General features: G+C 37.0%; 1 protein-coding gene across 13 annotated transcripts in view; it reads left to right on the top strand.

The window, feature by feature from the left end:
* Positions 1-19,635, top strand: part of Cdc42bpa (CDC42 binding protein kinase alpha) — a 222,115-nt gene that overhangs the window by 177,409 nt on the left and 25,071 nt on the right. For all 13 annotated transcript variants that reach the window (XR_015001239.2, XM_085687629.2, XM_085687631.2 and 10 more), the window contains 7 exons: positions 10,085-10,168; positions 12,271-12,376; positions 13,465-13,601; positions 14,181-14,320; positions 15,675-15,756; positions 17,445-17,661; positions 18,382-18,444. Coding sequence is in view for 12 of the 13 variants with exons in the window: in XM_085687629.2 (XP_085543755.1) it covers positions 10,085-10,168; positions 12,271-12,376; positions 13,465-13,601; positions 14,181-14,320; positions 15,675-15,756; positions 17,445-17,661; positions 18,382-18,444 (829 nt within the window). In the remaining variant the exon portion in view is untranslated. The remainder of the gene's footprint in view (positions 1-10,084; positions 10,169-12,270; positions 12,377-13,464; positions 13,602-14,180; positions 14,321-15,674; positions 15,757-17,444; positions 17,662-18,381; positions 18,445-19,635) is intronic.

Raw genomic sequence — 19,635 nt, 5'->3', positions numbered from 1 at the left:
TTAGGCGCATTATAAGAAAATTATAAGTAGTGTTGCTAATGTATGGATACAAATGACTAGAAAAATCCATATGATTCTTTTAATACCAAATGTCACAGAGTGTCTTGTTTCAGATTGTTCCTTTAGAATTTGGAGGAGACACTAGAAGGAGCCACATACAGTTTAATTCCCTGCTACTTTTCCTAGAGTGTAATTCTCTAGAGTTGATATTCAACTCAGTATACTGAGAATAACTTCTAAGAAAAATTTCCGTGAAGACAAATAATTTAAATTATTTGTAACTAGAAAATTATACTTGAGGCCATAATCTTCAGTAATTTATTATGACTAGTTGTAGGATAATACAGTATTACATTTACTGTTTTTCAAATGAAATGATATTTCTATAACTCTAGTGGACTGTTAACAGAGATAACTTTCACAAAAAGTTTGAAGGTTTAGGTGTTTTGAATACAAGATATTAGATGTTTTTATTTCAGGAATATGCTTCTTGCTAAAATCAAATTTGATTAAAAAAATAGTCAATGTTTTTAGTTTCGAATTATAGTTCCCAATGCAAGCAATATTAGATAAAAGCTGAGTTTTTATTTTGTTTTGTTTTGGTTTGATTTTGGTTTGTCGAGACAGGGTTTTTCTGTGTTGGTTTAGAGCCTGTCCTGGAACTAGTTCTTGTAGACCAGGCTGGCCTTGAACTCACAGACATCCACCACGCTCTACCTCCAGAGTGCTGGGATTAAAGGTGTGCGCCACCACCTCCTGGCACTAGATACAAGCTGTTTTTAAATAAATTGTCACTTATCATCTATAGCAAATTTCAGTCTCTTTTATTTTAAAACAAGCTGCAGACAAGAGTGCTGCTATTTGTGCAACCCTGGCCGTATCAAGGTGTCTGAGGCACCAGTCATGCACATTCAAGATGGATTGTCTTCGTTATTGTTTACTGGAAAAACATGCTGTGTAATTTGAGGCATTTGTGTGAAATCACTTAAATCGAACAGCTGCCTGGCTCTGGGAAAGAAAAATACTTTTATTTTATTATATTATAATAAATTTTAAAAATTTATTGTGAGGATAATTTGCTAGAAAAATCTTAATAGATTCAGGAACCATTATAGATTTTTTTTGCATGACACTGTCATGCATTGTGAACAAAAATTACAATATTCAGGTGTTTTGTTTACATATATATATGTACACACGCGTATATATGAGCTAGTAGAACATAAAAATGACAATAGAATATAGTAAATGTCTCTTAATTCCTACTCATCGGAATAATTCATTTCTATGTTTACATAGAGAAAATGAGTTAACAAAAATAGGGAAAGGTATTTTCATTAAAATATCCTTTATCAGTGGATTATAATTTAAAAGTATTGAGTGAACTTTTTATACTGTTAAGATTTATTTCCAAGATCTTCCCTTGAACAATATGCCGGAATATGCCATCCATTAGTGTTATGTGTTGCTTTTTACTATTCACCTTTTTAATTGTTCTTGTAATCATTAAGATAACTATTAACTTGACATGGCTCTGCTTTTTATGGATATCATATTTATTGGCTTTTACTACATCAGTAACTCAATTAACTACTTAGATTTAATGCTGTAATATCTTCAATAGTGTCTAGGGGTTAAATACAGTAATAATGATTTAAAAAATGTTAGTTATTTGTAGGGGTATGTGTATGAACTATTGTGAGCTAATTTTAAGATTAATCTTAGACATTTTTAATTCTAGAACATTTAATGAATATCCCGAAGTTTTAATCCAGAAATTATATGATAGTGCAGTCTGTTTCCTGAGTTTTCTGCTTTTAATAGAATCCTTTCAAAAACCCGGAATTTTTTTTTTAAGTTTGATGTCCAAATTATTTTTGCCGTGAGTTTTTTAATTTTTATTAAGCTTTGTTACTTGTACTTATGAAGACCACACTTAGAAAAGGAAAGTGGTAATTTTTAAACTTCCAATTTTTAAAAATTCCAAACATTCTAATTGTTATTGTTGAACTTTTTTATATTCCTACTTACTTCCACTTTAAAATATTACTCCAGTATAGCTACTTAGTTCCTTTAAAGAAGAAAACAAAGTTGATTTTTTAAATGAAATTTTTGGTTCAAGAACATACAGCTCTAAAAAGCACATATAGTGTTTTTGTTCTATTTTATTATGATTAATACTGGTTTGTCTTTCTAAAATGTAACTGTAGTTCTCAATATAACCAGGGTTTATTAAATACAGCTAAGAAGATCATTTTTTTTCTCTTTCATTGTCACTAATTAGTGAAAAACTAATCAATAAGAAAAGAATAATACATGGCAAAGAATCTTCAAAAGAACAAAGAGATTTTTTAAGCAAATTTTTTATTTTTTATTAAAAATTTCCACCTCCTCCCATTTCCTTCTCCCTCCCCCACTCCCTCCCCCTTCCTCTCCAGTCCAAAGAGCAGTCAGGGTTCCCTGCCCTGTGGGAAGTCCAAGGTCCTCCCCCTCCATCCAGGTCTAGGAAGGTGAGCTTCCAAACAGACTAGGCTCCCACAAAGCCAGTACCTGCAGTAGAATCAAAACCCAGTGCCACTGTCCTTGGCTTCCCAGTCAGCCGTCATTGTCAGCCACGGTCAGAGAGTCCAGTTTGATCACATGCTCCATCAGTCCCAGTCCAGCTGGCCTTGGTGAACTCCCATTAGATCAGTCCTGCCGTCTCAGTGGGTGGGCGCACCCCTCTCGTCCTGACTTACTTGCTCATGTTCTCCCTCCTTCTGCTTCTCCTTTGGACCTTGAGAGCTCAGTCCAGTGCTCCAATGTAGGACTCTGTCTCTATCTCCATTCATCGCCAGGTGAAGGTTCTATGGTAATATGCAAGATATTCATCAGTGTGGCTATAGGATAGGGCCAATTCAGGCGCCCTCTCCTCAGCAGCCCAAGGAACAAGCTGGGGACATCTCCTTGGATACCAAGTCTCTTGATAACCCTAAAATAGCTCCCTTAATTAAGATATATACTTCCCTGCTCCCATATCCACCCTTCCTCCATCCCAACTATCCCATTCCCCCAAGCTCTTCCCATCCTCCCCTTCTCACTTCTCTCTTCCCCTCTCCCCTTACCCCTACCTCACCCCCACCCCCAATCTCCCAATTTTTGCCTGGCAATCTTATCTACTTCCAACATCCAGGAGCTTGAATTTTTCATGCAAATGGATGGAAATAGAAAACACTATCCTGAGTGAGGTAACCCAGACCCAAAAAGATGAATATGGTATGTACTCACTCATAAGTGGATTCTAGCCATAATTAAAGGATATTGAGCCTATAATTCATGATCCTAAAGAAGCTAAATAAGGTGAACTCGAAGAACAAAGAGATTTATATTAAAGGGTTCAAGCATTATTTGAGTAGGCAATTACAAATTAAACTGATAATGGATCACTTTCTTTCTCTAGTATCTCACTGCCATGTCACATTGTTATGAAATCACAAAACACAAAAATGTTCCAGCACCTGACTCTGGTTTGATTCCTGGACATAGAATGCCCTTAATGGGAAAACTCTGTTTGCCTACATACCAATAAAATGGTGTGACTACATGTTCTGATCCTGGCGCTGGACAGTATAAGTACAGTACTCACTTCTGTTCTCGTTCTCATCGCTCGTGGAGTAGGCCTGCTGTAAAATCTGAGTCAGTATTGGTGGAAAACAGAGAGCTTTCTGCCCTTGGTTTTAGAGATACTGAACTCGCCTGACCTAGAGGTAAAAGTTATTTGGATTTATTCCTTGTCTCAAAGTTTCTTCTACCCGGGATTTCCTGTCTTACAGCTGAGCATTAGGACTCCAGGCTTTAGTGACAGATCAAAAATTGTTTAGATTATTCTTCACATAGCAGTTTTCTATATATAATTAATCTTCCACTTCATAAAAGCTAATGTGAATGAGTTAGTTTTAAGTTCTTAATATAAAATATTTCAGAACTGCTTGCAATTTGTATAATTAAATAGACACTAGAAAGGGGAGAATGCTAGAAAGTGAGAAATACCCCTGATTTATGTAGCTAATAATTTGATCTGATTGCCTCTCCTTAACTCTCCCCAAATTTGTGAACTGGGCAAATTTGTCTTGAGTCTCATTTTAATCTTTTACTCTCCTCTTCTTGTTCAAGTTCACTATTAGAAAATATAACTTGACCTCTATGATCCTTATTGTTATGAGTGCTTATCATGGAGGCCCCTTGGTAGAACACAGAGGACTGGCTGTGCAATGAAGAGATTGGATTCAGGCCTAAGCAAACCAATTTATTGGGATCATCTTTGCCACACATACGTATGTAGTGTCCCTCAGTTTCAGTTTTAAAAATCTAAAAATGAAAGACTGAAGTTGATTAGTAACTGTGTTGGTTATGCTCACCAAACCCTTACTTCATAGATTGTTTGAATGGTGGCCAGTACACACCACCCTAAGAGGCCTTGCTGTGTCTTGCTGATTCTGGTGTTTGTTACTACTAGTTTGTAATTCCTGCAAAGTTGCCAGATTATTGCAATTCACCATATTGAGACAAAGTTGACCATTTTATATGAACAACATATCACGGGATTGTTTTGGCTATCCTGGGTTTTTTGTTTTTCCATTTGAAGTTGGTAATTGTTCTTTCAAGGTCTGTGAAGAATTGTGTTGGGATTTTGAGGGGGATTGCACTGACTATAGATTGCTTTTGGTGGGATTGCCATTTTTACTATGTTGATCCTTCCTATCCAAGCACATGGGAGATCTTTCCATTTTTTGGTATCTTCTTCAGTTTCTTTCTTCAAAGACTTAAAGTTCTTGTCAAACGGGTCTTTCACTTCTTTGGCTAGTGTTACCCCAAGGTATTTTATGTTGCTTTTGGCTATTGTGAAAGGTAATGCTTCTCTGATTTCCCTCTCAGCTTCTTTATCATTTGTGTATAGGAGGACTACTGATTTTGGGGGGTTGATCTTGTATCCTGCCACATCACTGAAGGTGTTTATCAGCTGTAGGAGTTCTCTGGTAGAGTTTGTGGTGTCACTAATGTACACTATCATATCATCTGCAAATAACAAAAGTTTGACTTCTTAATTTCCAACTTGAATCACCTTGATCTCCTTTTGTTGACTTATTACTATTACTAGAACTTCAAGAACTATGTTGAAGAGATATGGAGAGAGTAGACAGCCTTGACTTGTTCCTGATTTTAGTGGAATCGCTTTAAATTTCTCTCTATTTAATTTGATGTTAGCTGTTGGCTTGCTATATATTGCTTTTATTATATTTAGATATATTTTTTGTATCCCTGATATCTCCAAGACCTTTATCATGAAAGGGTGTTAGATTTTGTCAAATGCTTTTTCAGCATCTAATGAAATGATCATATGGGTTTTTTTTTCTTTCTGTTTATTTATATGATGGATTACATTGATAGATTTTCGTATGTTGAACCAGTTCTGCATCTCTGGGATGAAGCTGACTTGATCATGGTAGATGATTTTTTTGATGTGTTCTTAGATTCGGTTTGCCAGTATTTTATTGAGTATTTTTGCATCATAAGTGAGATTGGTCTGTAATTCTCTTTCTTGGTTGAGTCTTTGTGTGGTTTTGGTATCAGGGTAACTGTAGCTTCATAAAAAGAGTTTGACAATGTCTCTTCTGTTTATATTATGTGGAACACTTTGAGGAGTATAGCTATTAGTTCTTCTTGAAAGTTCTGGTAGAAATCTGTACTAAAACCATCTGACCCTGGGCTTTTTTTGGTTGTTTGTGATTGGGGGAAGCCTGGCTGCAGAGAACTCCTGCTGGCTGGCTAGAAAAGCTGAGGGAGTTGGGGGAGGAGCCCAGGGTTTTGTCCCACTGGAGAGGACCTAGAGAGTAGAGTGTCCTGCCATGTGGTTCTTTTTAAGTCCCCTCAGTATTGGAATAAGCTGTGTTTCAGAGTTCCACTGAGGTTGCAGCAAATATAGTACTTCTTACTGCTGTAAACAGAACAGTTGCCATTAGTGACCAGCACAAAGGGCATGTTAAATTCCTTTTACTTTCAATTAATACCTGGTAAAGGACTCAATTTCACTGTGTAGGACAAAACTATGTCTAATTTACAAAAGTTTTCCATGGAGTACAGATAATATACTGTGTAAGTCAGTGCTCATGGTAAGAGATGAACAGCAAGCTTGGGGCGGGAGCTTTGGTTAACTGCTTAGGAATTGTTTGAATGCCTGCCTGCCTGTACCCACTGCCTATAAAAGGCCACTCACCTGTAACTCCCATACAGTTGCCAAATTATAGCAGTTCTCCATATTTAACAAAATGTTTGTTTGTAGTAAAACTCATGCTTTTGCAAAATGCCATCCCTAATGTGAATATTCAAATGTGAATTTGGTTTTTTTTTTAAAATCCTCCTCAAGAATTGTTGTCATGACCATGCCTTAAGAGTTACATATTGTTAAAACGTAATTTCTTGGATTGGTTTTTTTTGTTTGTTTTTTGTTCCCTGACTTATTTTCCTAGACTGATCCTGTTGGCAGCACTTATATAAGGAACCAGAGCATCAAGTTTTACCTCCAGTCAAGGTCCACATCTAGTGAAGCTGAGCCAGTTAAGGTGCCTCCCTGGAGCAGCGTTGCTCCGCAACTGTACATTTGTATTCAGGAAAGGGAATTGAAAATTTTAAGTGAAATCTGCCTGATTAAGTACATTGTGTAGTAAGTTAACAGTTCATTAGACATCATTAAATTTTGATAAAACACAGAGAAATAGAAGATTACCACTCATTCACCTGAAATAGGCAAAAGTAGGTAGATAGGTAACTAAAAATAGTCTATAGTTAGAGAAGTATGTAGATATATGCTTGTGTAAATATTATATTCAAAATTAATGGTATCATTGACAGTATTAGATACAAACTAAGCACATGGCATTGAAAGTGTCATTCTTGATTCATGTGTTTTAATTCTTCTAACAAGTTTAATAAGCCATGATATAACTAATTCATTGCATCATAAACCCAGCTTTTAAATGAAATTGTTACTACTGTAACAACTGAACAACTGTGGCAGCTGAATAGTTTAGTTTAACTGCTCAATCAGCCATGGGTACTCACTCAACTAAAGCCTGCTTTTTAATAGTCAGAAATACAATGTTATGTTAATAATTCATGTCAATCAAGTACTATAAGCAGCCCATTGGTCAGTTTTCTCCCTAAAGACCATTTAACATTCTAGTTAGAAGAATGTGCATTTAGTTCATTTATTATATCTGCTATATGAGCTTTAAGCCAAAAGTGTTGGGTAATGAATGGTCTCACCAGTCACCACCACAAAGAATGACATGGATCTGGAACACATTTCTTTCTTTCCTTTCCTTTCCTTTGTTTGTTTGTTTGTTTGTTTGTTTGTTTGTTTTGGGCAACCAACTGTGATTTAGAGCTTTGCAAACTAACGGTAATAATAACTACTACAATGCAATGAAATGCACTGCTCTCACCCTGTATAAATATCCTTCTGTTGTGGGATACTTACATTGCTTCCAGCTCTTCATTGCTGAAATTAGTCCTGAGGGGATCTTAGTATTTTTGCTTTTGCAGATGGGCAGTTTGGGTACAAGCTGGTTGTGTGTTATATATACTTTAAACTTTAACTAGATCTTCCCAAATGTTTTTCACAGTGCTTGGATCCATTTTCATCCCCCCCCCCTCCCCGAGCAGCATGTGAGAGTTCCCATTTCTCTACATCCCTACCAGCCCTTGGTGCAATCAGATACTAACTTTTGCCAGTTGGATGAGTGTGAAGCAGCATTTTTGTTAACTTAGGTTTCTCCCTTTTCTGATTGTATTTAGCATCTTTTTCTGTGTTCTCTGGCTGCTAATGATTTACCTATTGGTGTCTTTTTGTTCCATTAATTTTCCTGTTGTTTTGTTTTTTATGTTCTTTTTAAGTCTGTATATGAGTTCTTTGCTCGGTATTATTGGTTGCAAGCATTTTCTTTTAGTCTGAGAATAATTTTTAAATTTTGTGTTAATTTTGTTTTTCAAAACTCTTGGCCAGCTTACCAGTCTTTTCCTGTCCAACTTCTGCCTTTATGATTTTTAACATAGTTTTTCTTTATGAAAATACTATTTTTCTTCCATATTTTCTTCTAAACTTTAAAATTACATGTCTTTAAGACTTTAATCAAGCTGAAATTCATTGCTATGTGGTGTGGTAAATAGAATTCCAATATTTTCTCTCCATAGAAACCCTTGAGTCTCCTATATTTCACTCCTCTGCAGTACTGTCTCTGCTTTGGTGTGTGGGTCTGTTGTGGGTGTTTCTGCCCTTTTGCTTATTCTTGCGCTGATTCTACATTTCTTAATCACTGTAGCCCTGAACAGTTTTTGGGCGCTGCTCATAGCCACCGTGTTCTTTTCTTCTTGACCCTTTAGTTTTGCATACTCCTTTTAGTGCCAAATTCCATGTGAGACTTTCAGTCGGAATTACATTGACTCTATAGATTGACATGAAGAAAGGTGGCATCCTTACAATATCATCCCTTCATAGGGCACTTCCACCTCTGCACATGGTGTGCACAGTAGTTACTTCTCGCCATTCTTCAGTAGAGTTCATTGCTTTCGGTGTGTTCCATGTGGCCTGTTGATTTGTCCTGGTGCCCTGAATTTTGTGTTGCTGTGTGAGTGAAATCCAGTTAAATGCAGTTTTAATTAGGCACTGTTGATCTTTTATTCAGCACATTTGTTTGAGTCTTTAATTTTAATAACTTCTCTAGGACTTTCTGTAGAATGCTAATGACCATTTATTTTATTTACTATTGTGTTTTATTATCTCTTGCATAGATTTTTTTCAGCATTCCTTATATCTGTTGTATTTATCTTCTCAAATCTTAAATTTTAGGTTGGACTAATTGTTTTTTTTTCAAGCTATTCAAAAGTAAACAAAATTTAAATTGAATATAAACTTATAATTCACAAAAAAGCTGACACAGTCAAATTCCATACCAGGATTATAGTTTATAGATGATTAGTTTTAGAGGTTATGGTTAGAAGCAACTTTCTTGTAATATTTTAATACTCTGTGACTTTATGCAAGGCTCAACTTGTTTTCCATGTGTACTTGCTTTGCATCCTAAAAAGAAGTTACTGTCTTTTGTTGTTTTTTGTTTTTTACTTTATTTGTTTATTGCTAATTAAGCAATGTACCCTCCTCCCCCACAATAACATCCAATAAAATCACTGGTTCTTTTTATTCAAAGAAACATAAAATACTTGATAAAGTAGACTTCATTTTACTTACAGTAGAGATATGACATAACTAAATTTGAATTAAATTCATAATGCCAATAATATTAAATAATTTTAACTCCTTTATTTAAAATTAATTTCTGTGTAAAAATCCCACTAATCTCCATATATTCAGATCTATGTAATTGTATTCCATATACATCATATATTCTAAATATGGAAATCACGTAGTTAGAAAGAATCTTCTAAGACTGATGAGATGGCTCAACAAGTACAGCACTTGTTGGGCAAACCTGAGCTTCCTCTCTAGAGCCCACAAAAAGTTAGAAGCAGAGAAGTGACGTCACAAAGTTGTCCTCTGACAATTTGCATTCATCTGACTCACGCATATACATGCATATACACACACACGCATGAACTCTAGTACAGTAAAAAGTTGTTTAAAATTAATCTTGTGTGTAAGACATTAATTCATATCATAAATCTTTCTTAAATATTCAGTTACTTTGAAGGATCAATGTCACAAAATTTGAACGAATGTGAAAATATCTTCATTTTTGTGTAAATTACATGCTGTGATTTTTGTTTTCTCTGGATTTTCTAATTTATTTCTTTTTAAATTTAAATTTCCAAATTGAAATGATTATAATTAAGAAAATAACTCATTTGTAAATATTGTGAGCTCAGACTTGAAGTACAGTTCTGGGAAAACTTGAACCTCAGGGAGCTGAGGCACTGTCTCCTTAGCATTGTTGAAATGTTGTTGGTTTATTTGCTCTGGTCTCTTTCTAGTTGTTTTCTAAATATAGTGAGTTTTTCACGACATTCATTTCCTCTTTTGCGTGGGATTCAGATTGCAGACTGTGCTCCACTTCCAGTTCACACGCCAACCTTAAGGAAAAAAGGATGCCCTGCTTCAGCTGGCTTTCCACCTAAGGTATTTACTCTAAACATAGTGTGTTCTAAAACATGAGAGTGAATTTCTTCTACTTAGGATATTTGCTGTGAGTTTTGTTGCTGATTTCCTCAAAGCTATAAAATAAAAAGCTTAGGAAGAAAATAAATTTAATAATAAATGTAAATACCATTCTGAATATTGGAAGGAGTATACAGTATATTTAATTCTTAAATTCTGTGTTTCATAGCCTATTAGAGGAACCCTTATTTGTCACCTGATAGAAGCATTAAGTTGAAGCTCTCTTCAATGAATGTGAGCCTGAGTTTTATCAAACAGCAAAAGTACCCCTATACTACTATGACCAGGGCACTGTGTATGGTAAGAAATGAAGACTGAGCTCCTTGTTTAGGCCTATGGAAAGAAATTCTGGAAACTGGAAGACCAATAATCTTCCACCTCAGAACATAAACTATGAATAAATCACAAATGAATGTGATCAATGGTTCTGAAAACAAATTTTAAAAATTATGAAGAGGGCTGAGTGGTGGTGGCATATATCTTTAATCCCAGTACTTGGGAGGCAGAAGCAGGTGGATCTTTGAATTTGAGGCCAGCTTATAAAGCAAGTTCCAGGATCATCAGGGCTATACAGAAAAACATTGTTTTGAAAAACAAAACAACAATAACCACATACCATTACATATTGAGACAAGACAGAATATGAATTTAAAATGAATATAATAAATATCCTTACAAAGATGGGTAATGTCAGATAGGATATAGTAGTAATAAGAAAAAATAATCTAGAAGAACTTGACAAAAGAATGTAACTGCTGAGATCTATAAAGAGCTTTAATAACAGAGTGAAAAGAATAGATATAATAGAAAAACAAGTCAGTTAGAAAATGAGATGAAAAATTTGAAAGCTAAGGTATATGACAGGAATGGTGTCAACATTTACATAATATAATATGACTTCCAGTAGGAAAAACGTGGAATTAAAGAACTAGGAAAGGGTCTAGAACAATGGCTCTGTAGTTCAGAGCACTTGCTGTTCTCCAGAGGACCAGAGTTCCTTTCTCAGCACCTATATCAGGCACCTCACAACTGCCTCTAACTCCATCTCTAGGGGATCTGATGCCCTCTTCTGACCTCAAGGGCACCTTTGTACACTTGGCATATACAGTGACTCACACACACAAAAGTACATTTTTGAAGAAATAATGACCTAAAATTTCTTCAAATTAGAGATGAAAAGCTTCAGTAAAGGATACAAGAAAACAACTTAAAACATATTCAAAATGTTTAAATCAAAGAAATGGGCTTATTTAAATGATAGGAACTTAAATAACCAATTGGAGATGGGAAAGTTCAGAAATGAAGATGTCAGGCTTGAGCTATGACCCCTCTGGCGAAGGTGCTGGTTGTGCAACCTGATTACCCAAGCTTCCGCCAGAGCCCATGTGAAGAGCCAGGTACCACAGTGCACATCTGTAACTTTAGGACCATCAGACGGGAAGGACAGACAGGAAGGTCTCCTGGAAGCTCAAGTGCCAGCTAACCTGGAGTACACAGTGTAGCAGCAGAGACAGCAGGACATGCTGCCTCAGCAGAGTTCAAGAAAAGAACTGACTCTTGAAAGTTGTCCTCTGACCTCCATAAGTCCTGTGGCACCTGCATACATATGCCCCTGCCCCCAAAACAATAATAATAATAATAATTATAATATCTCTAAAGATGCAAGGTAAAGGAAGACTTGAGGTGATAGATGAAAGAATCCCAAAGAAAGCTGGAATTAAAAGGAGATATTTCAGACATATAAAGTAAGCTCAAAGATCAGACAATGACTTAAAGATGAAAAAGAATCTCATTTCTGTCAGTCACTGAGGAAAGAAGGAAGAAAGACTCAAGTACAAAAATGGTCAACAGATTAGAATAAAAGAGCCAACATTTGTAAATTAAGAGTCACTGACAAATCAAAAGCTATCAGAAATGCTAGAAGTTATATTCAAGAAAGACTCTGAAAGTACAAGATGTGCAGTGTGCATGAAGTTTGTCTGGTATGTGAGAAGTGCCTGCAGTTCCATGTGGATGTGCAATGAGAGGTGGAAGGATTAACTCTTCCATCAATTATTTTGCAGCGCAAGACTCATCAATTTTTCGTGAAGTCTTTCACTGCCCCTACAAAGTGCCATCAATGCACCTCCTTGATGGTTGGCTTGATAAGACAGGGCTGTTCCTGTGAAGGTAAGAACAACAGGAAAGAAAAGGCGACTTCTTGGCTTTATAACAGTACTGTTGCCAACTGACTGTACAGGCTCTAAGCAGACAGATGGGTTTGAATGCCATCACTGCTGCTGTCACCTCTGTGACTGAATAAGTAGTGTGGAACAGAGATGCTAGAAAATGCTCCGTAAAGTTAGCTCTTATCCTGTCTGGTAGTGAAAACGTGGAGAATACAACTCCAAGCATTTCTTTACACCTTCATAGTCATTGAAACACTTGTGTCCAAACAGTCAGTAAAAGTCGCCAGATACAGGGCCTGGGGAAATGGCTTAGTGAATAAGGTACTTACCACCCGAGCATAAGGGCTAGAGTTTGGGTCTCCAGCACACATGCCAGGTTGCCCAACTGTAATCCCAGACTCAGGAGATAGAAAGGGGATCTTGAGGGTGCTGGCATGCTGGACCAGTTGAAGTGTTGAGCTCCAGGTTCAGTGAGAGACCTGACTGACCTCAGAAAATGAGGTGGGGAGTGACAGATGGAGGTAGATACCTGATGTCAGCCTTGGGCTTCACATCCTCATATGCGTGTGAACATGTACTCATACACATGCAAACACATAAGCATGGGTGAATAACACACACAAATTAATCAATTCAGCGTTGCTGATAGAGACATCAAGTATCTGAGTGTTCATAGTAACTCTCCTAGAGAATTTCAGGACTGATGATGAGTTGCATTGAATAAAGAGCTAAAAGTAAACTGTTCAGAGGCCACTTTGGTAGGAATTATAAGGTTAAATCAGCCATGTTATTTACAAGGTTTGGATTTTTGTTTGTTTGTTATTCTGTCTTACCCATTTGCTTCTCAGTTTTATCACTAATATTAAAGAGAATAATAATATAAATAATAAAAAGCATTTACTACTTCTCAGTGAATTTCTGACTGACAGGCAACTGAATCTGTTTCCCTAGTGATAAAACAGTTGTTTAAAATAAAGTAGAAAATCGGCATTCATCTAACTAGCACCATGGATACAATTAGTGCCCAGTGAATTTTGTTGTTATTGTTGTTGTTGTTAATCTAAATTGTGTCCTTTTTCCCTCCAAAAGTGTGTGGGTTCTCGTGTCATATAACGTGTGTGAACAAAGCTCCGACTGCTTGTCCGGTTCCTCCTGAGCAGACTAAAGGTCCACTTGGTATAGACCCACAGAAGGGAGTAGGGACAGCGTATGAGGGCCATGTCAGGGTGAGTACCTCTGTTTAGCTACTCAGTAAGCACAGCACTTGACAGAAAATTCAGTGAATCAAACTCATTTAAATAATATTTTATCTAGCAACATAATTACTTGGAAATAAATTCTAAAGTATCACAGAGTTTTCTGTACTCTCTGTACCTTGAGATTTACAAATGTCAAAATCACCATAATGGAGTCTTGAACCTCTGGTCTTGCCTGAGAAGTAGACTGTGGTTGAGGTGTAAATTAGGAAATACTAAGATATGAGTTTACTATCTTAGGCGCAGTTCCAGTGGGAAGTAAATGCCAGTTTCCTCTTACAACCAAATTTGCTATTTATGCTATCTCTCTTAAAAAAAAAACTGAGTATATTTTATTTTAGAGTTGTCAGTCTGAAATGGTACCATTTAAAGCTTATAAAGCCATCCAGGGTCTAACAAGTGTGTTCTCACTGTCCCCTTACTAGTGGCATTGTGTCCCACTTGCTGCCTTACCAGCTAGAAAGCAGACCTAGAGCAGGACCAGAGGCTCACACTGTCATTTTTATTTGAGTTCTCTTTGTTTGTTTGTCTGACCAAAACAAAACCAAGATCCCTAAGCCAGCTGGAGTGAAGAAAGGGTGGCAGAGAGCACTGGCTGTAGTCTGTGACTTCAAACTATTTCTCTACGATATTGCGGAAGGAAAAGCATCTCAGCCCAGCTCTGTCATTAGTCAAGTGATTGACATGAGGTAAGCCCCGAGGGATGAAGATGTATGTGTCATCGCAGCATAAGAAGTAGTTTATGATCTTTCTTTTATGTTACTATGCTTCGTATTAGTTAGCCTAATTTGGGGTCAATTTTTGGATTTAGTCCTGTGGCTCCTATAACATACTAGAAAGTAGGGAGGTAGGGGTGGTTCTAGGGCAAGTTGGTCTATGTGTTGAGTGTGTGGAGCTAAAAGCCTAAGTTTGACTCTAAAAGACCAATTTAAAGGTTATGATGTAAGAATCCTAAATACATGCTCACCTGTCGTCATCGGGAAGTGCAAAGTTATTCTGTGAAAATAAAGGACATAGCATCTTACACCAGCCCCAGAATCTGTGTTTCTAGCTCCGTTGTCCAGACTCTTCTTGAGCACCCTCTTCCTCCCTTTTTAGGAGCTCCAGGCACTGTGCTGGGAGATTTTATTTTCTCCTACAGCTTCAGCCATTACTCCTGATTGATGTATCCTCCGCATGCCTCTAATTCAGACATACCCATTGCTCAAAATGTACATCTCCAGCTATGCCTATTGGTGCCTGAAACACAGTGAAATATGGAAGGACTGGTACAGGGAATATCAGCAGGAAAGATTTGGCAGACCTGCTAGTGCACTGAATGTAAAGATATGGGGGCGCTAGGCAAAAGAGAGATCCTTAGCCCACATTAAGGTTAAGGATAACATGAACAACAGCAAAACCGTATGTTAAAACAAGGATAAGACAGCTGGGCAGTAGTGGTTCATGCCTTTAATCCCAGGACTCGAGAGGCAGAGGCAGGCAGATCTCTGTGAATTTGAGGCCAGCCTGGTCTACAAGAGCTAGTTCCAGGACAGGCCCCAAAGCTACAGAGAAACCCTGTCTCAAAAAACCAAAATAGGTAGGTAGGTAGGTAGGTAGGTAGGTAGGTAGATAGACAGACAGACAGACAGATAGATAGATGTCAAGTGAGGTCAGGTATAAATCACTGTTTTAGGTGCTGAAGTCACAGTGTCAGATGAACTTGATTGATGTCATTTGAGATTTATTATGGCAGGCATGAGAGTCCATTGAGGACTCTGGAGACTAAAAACCCCCTCTGCCTGTGTGCTTCTTGGCCTTGTGTGTCTGCATGAGTCAACAGTTATGTCTAGTGTAAAGTGCCAGGTTACTCCTAATGGATTATTACCTTGAGTACTGTCAGTCACTAGTGGGGAAATCTTGTGTTTTGTTTCGTTTTAAATTGAGCTTGGATGTTTATACAGTTATGCTTTGAGGATTGCTTTATGTATGTTATTTGGGTATATAAGCAAAACCATACACAGGCAACATGTAATAACCCTGAATGTTTAACTTCTATTTCAGAGATGAAGAATTTTCTGTGAGTTCAGTCTTGGCTTCTGATGTTATTCACGCAAGTCGAAAAGATATTCCCTGTATATTTAGAGTAAGTCTGTGTATGACTTGAGCACTTAATTACTTCGAGTTTTTGCATGTATATTGTATATTATGTGCATATATGTTTGTGTGCACATGCTTGTAGAAGCCAGAAGCTGATGTCAGATATCTTTCTTGATTGCTTTCCTCTTTAAATACTGAGACAGAGTCTCACTGAACCTGCAGCTCGCAGCTTTAGCTAATTAGCTAGCTCGCTTGCCCCAGCAATCCCTGTCTCTACCTCTGGAGTGCTGGAATAACAGACAAACCAACCTGACTTAAACCTGGGTTCTGGGGATCCAAATGCTGACCCTCAGGTTTGTGCAGCAAGTGCTTTATCCACTGAGCCAGCACCTAGTTACGTGTTTTTAATTGGTATGTTTTACTACTACATATAAACCATAGAGTTACTGGACAAGACCCAGACGTAGTACTCCAGTATTTGCATGAATACAAGATTGTGCTAAGACTTGTAGAATGCATAAATATGCTTTTAAAATATGCTTCATATTCTTCATTTTTGAACCCCAGTTCAATCTTTAAAATATTACCACATGAGGTTTCTCAACTTAAAAACAAGAATGTTTGTCTCTGTAAAACTCTTATTTTTAAAATTGTGTTTCAGTTGTCTATTCCTTTATAACAAATCCTCCAAAACTTTAGTAGGAATGTTCGTTTTCCACTGTGTACAATATTGGCTGATGCTCCTCTTGTGATTGCAGCCAGGTAATTTGGGACAGGAACATCCAAAATAATGTTTTCTTCACATCTGTGACTTTGATTCTGGCTGTCAGCTGACCAATGTCAATTCTCCTCTTTATATTCATGGTCTCTCTCTATATATGTATATATCTTGATCTGTCTATCTCTCATTATTGCATACAGATAATTGCCGGTAGCTGTCTTAATGAAGTAAACATTACAGATTTGTAAAACTGTTCTATTATATCTGTCCTTCTTCCTATTTGTCTATGAATCTTATATGTAAGAAAGTTCAAAGATTTAAACGTAATCTCTCACTTTCAAGGCCACCAACTGTTTATTCTCCCCTAGCTCCCAAGGGAGTCTGTAAAGGCTCCCTTACCTGTACTAATTTGCAGTAGGATTTTATTGTTACATAATTGAAAAGTGCTCTGACTTACAAACTTTTATTTACTTCCTGTTTCAAGTGATCTAACCTTCTCCAATGATAACATGAAGGATTATTAGGAAGTACAAGAGACTTTCAGAACAGTATGATATATGCTCATGAGCATAGAAGCATGCTTAACTTCATGCCCTTGATAAGTTACTTACTTTCTCTTTACCATGGAGTCTTATATAAAATTAGTATACAATCATAGCTCCTGTCTCACGAAGCTGTTAAGAGGGCTAAATGAGTTAATGCTTGTAAAGTGTTTTTCTCTCTGATAATTGATAATTTTAAGTGTCACTTGTTAAATCAGTGTGTGTAATGCATTTTTATGGCATTTTGTAACAAAGAGCATGAAATGATAGTAACATTTTGATTTGTATCATCTCCTACTGTTTGAATTATAACATTCCAGTGAGATACTCTAATTCAGCATAGCTAAAGTTTTCTAAAGGGATAATTTAATAAATGCTCATTTTACTGTGAGTGCTAAACAAATGACAGAACGGTGCAGCTAGCATAAAAGATGTCTGTTTTCTAATATTGTGAATATTAAATTGTTTTAGGTCACAGCTTCCCAGCTCTCAGCACCTAGTAACAAATGTTCCATCCTGATGCTTGCCGACAGTGAGAATGAGAAGAGTAAGTGGGTGGGAGTCCTGAGTGAACTACACAAGATTTTGAAGAAAAACAAATTCAGAGACCGCTCTGTGTATGTTCCCAAAGAGGCCTATGACAGCACCCTACCCCTCATTAAAACAACGCAGGCAGCTGCAATCATAGGTATGCACTTATAGCAGTCATCATAGTCCCATAACTGTTTATTAATCTATATGTTGAGTTGGCCCCACTGTTTACACAGTATCTGGCGTGTGTCAGATGTCTGTGGGTGAGTGAGACCTTGTCAGATCTGTGTTTTAGCACTCCTAGGAGTAGACGTGCATTGTCTTCTTAAAGAGCACTAGTGCTAAACGCCAACCTGCTAACCTTTTTCTACTTTTGTGAATTGAAACAAGTTAATTCTAGAATGTGGTTTCACGTGTAGTATGTGTTCTTGAGGAGTTTTGAAGTCGTAGAATATAGAGCATGTCACCAGCAAATAGCAACTTCTGTTTACCTTTTTGTACATTTGTTATATGCATTTTCCACTTCTGTTGCTATCTAGTAAATGTGAGAAGCTTAGTGAGCAGGATTCCGTGAAACTGCCTTTCACGGAATGGTTTCTAGAATGGTTGATGTCTATGATACTCACAAACTGGGCTTTTAGTTTTCTCATTATTGAATAAACATTTCCTTCCTTTGATACTAAAGCAGACTTTTAGCTGATTGTTCTGTTTAAAAAGACATGACATATTTATACTGTACTCTGAGGGGAAAGATAAATTATATTTTGATTTTGTTATTTAACTTTATTCTAACACCAAATTTTTTCATTATCTGGTATATTCTGTTATCCTGACATTTTTATCTGATGAAAATGTTTTATGTTTGTGTTTTAAATAGATCATGAAAGGATAGCTTTGGGAAATGAAGAAGGATTATTTGTTGTGCATGTCACCAAAGATGGTAAGAGAAAACCCAGTTATTCTGAAGTAATTTTAAATTATATATTAGAAAAGTCTTGAACCTAAATTCTAAGAGCAGGATTGTGTTACTAAAATTTTCCAGATATAATTTTATATGTTGTGAATATCAAAAGATTTTTTCTTTTTGGTTTTTTTAAGACAGAATTTCGCTGTATAACTCTTACTATCCTAGAACTCAGTATGTAGACCAGGCTGACTGAACTCACAGATCTGCCTGCTTCTTCCTCCTGGGGATAAAGGCATGTGCCACCACACCCAGCTTTAACTAAAAGGTTTTCAATTCTATTACCCCTAAAGCTCTGTGTACTGCCCCTCTCCTGTTTTACTGAACAGTTCCATTCATGTCTAAAGATTACACATAAAAGACAAAGTCACTTTTCTCATTCTTAGTAGTGCTTTAAGAAGAAATGTCTAAAATTCCCATGGTTCAGTGCAACAGGTTTTTAGCTCCCTAAAGGGAAATAAAGTGCTGAGTGAAATAAAGCAAAACCGGTTGAATTTGCTTTTTATAAACATAGTATTGGAAGTTCTGTCTTTATATTAGGTTAGCTCCTGAGCAAATGGGTCAGTCACTAAGCTTGATGAGTTTGGTCCCCATAGGAATACCTTGAGAAGCGTTAGGAAGATGTTCCAGTTGGTAAGTGCTTGCCATATAGCACTGGATCCCATGGTAGTGTATGTTTATGATCACAACACTGCGAATGGAAAGGCAGATGGACTGGTAGTAACTGGCTAGCCAGCCTAGCCTAGGGAAGGAAAAGACAGATGGACTGGTAATCACTGGCTAGCCAGCCTAGCCCGCTTAGCAAATCCCAGGTCCCAATGAGAGACCTGATTTAGCAAACAAAGGTGGGCGTGGGCAAGATGACTCAGCAGATAAAGGTGCCATACCTGCCTGGTAATCTGTGTTTGATCCCTGAAACCCACATAAAAGTGGAAGAAGAAAACTGACTCCACAAAGTTGTCCTCTGAACACCACACCCATGCTGTGACATGCATCCACATATATACACAATTTTAAAATTCTTAATTAAAAAAATGAAAACTGAAGGCAGAAAGCTCCTGAGAAAGAACACCTTAGGCTGATTTCTGGTGTACATGCTTATATATGCATATGTGGCCACATGTACACACAAATACCTGAAGAGGTGGAACTAGAGAGATGGCTCAG

Source organism: Myodes glareolus, chromosome 5 (assembly GCF_982192425.1).
Source record: "Myodes glareolus chromosome 5, mMyoGla1.1, whole genome shotgun sequence".
Classification (NCBI taxonomy): Eukaryota; Metazoa; Chordata; class Mammalia; order Rodentia; family Cricetidae; genus Myodes; species Myodes glareolus.
Note: the sequence above shows the minus strand (reverse complement) of the source record. Positions and strands in the feature narration are given on the sequence as shown.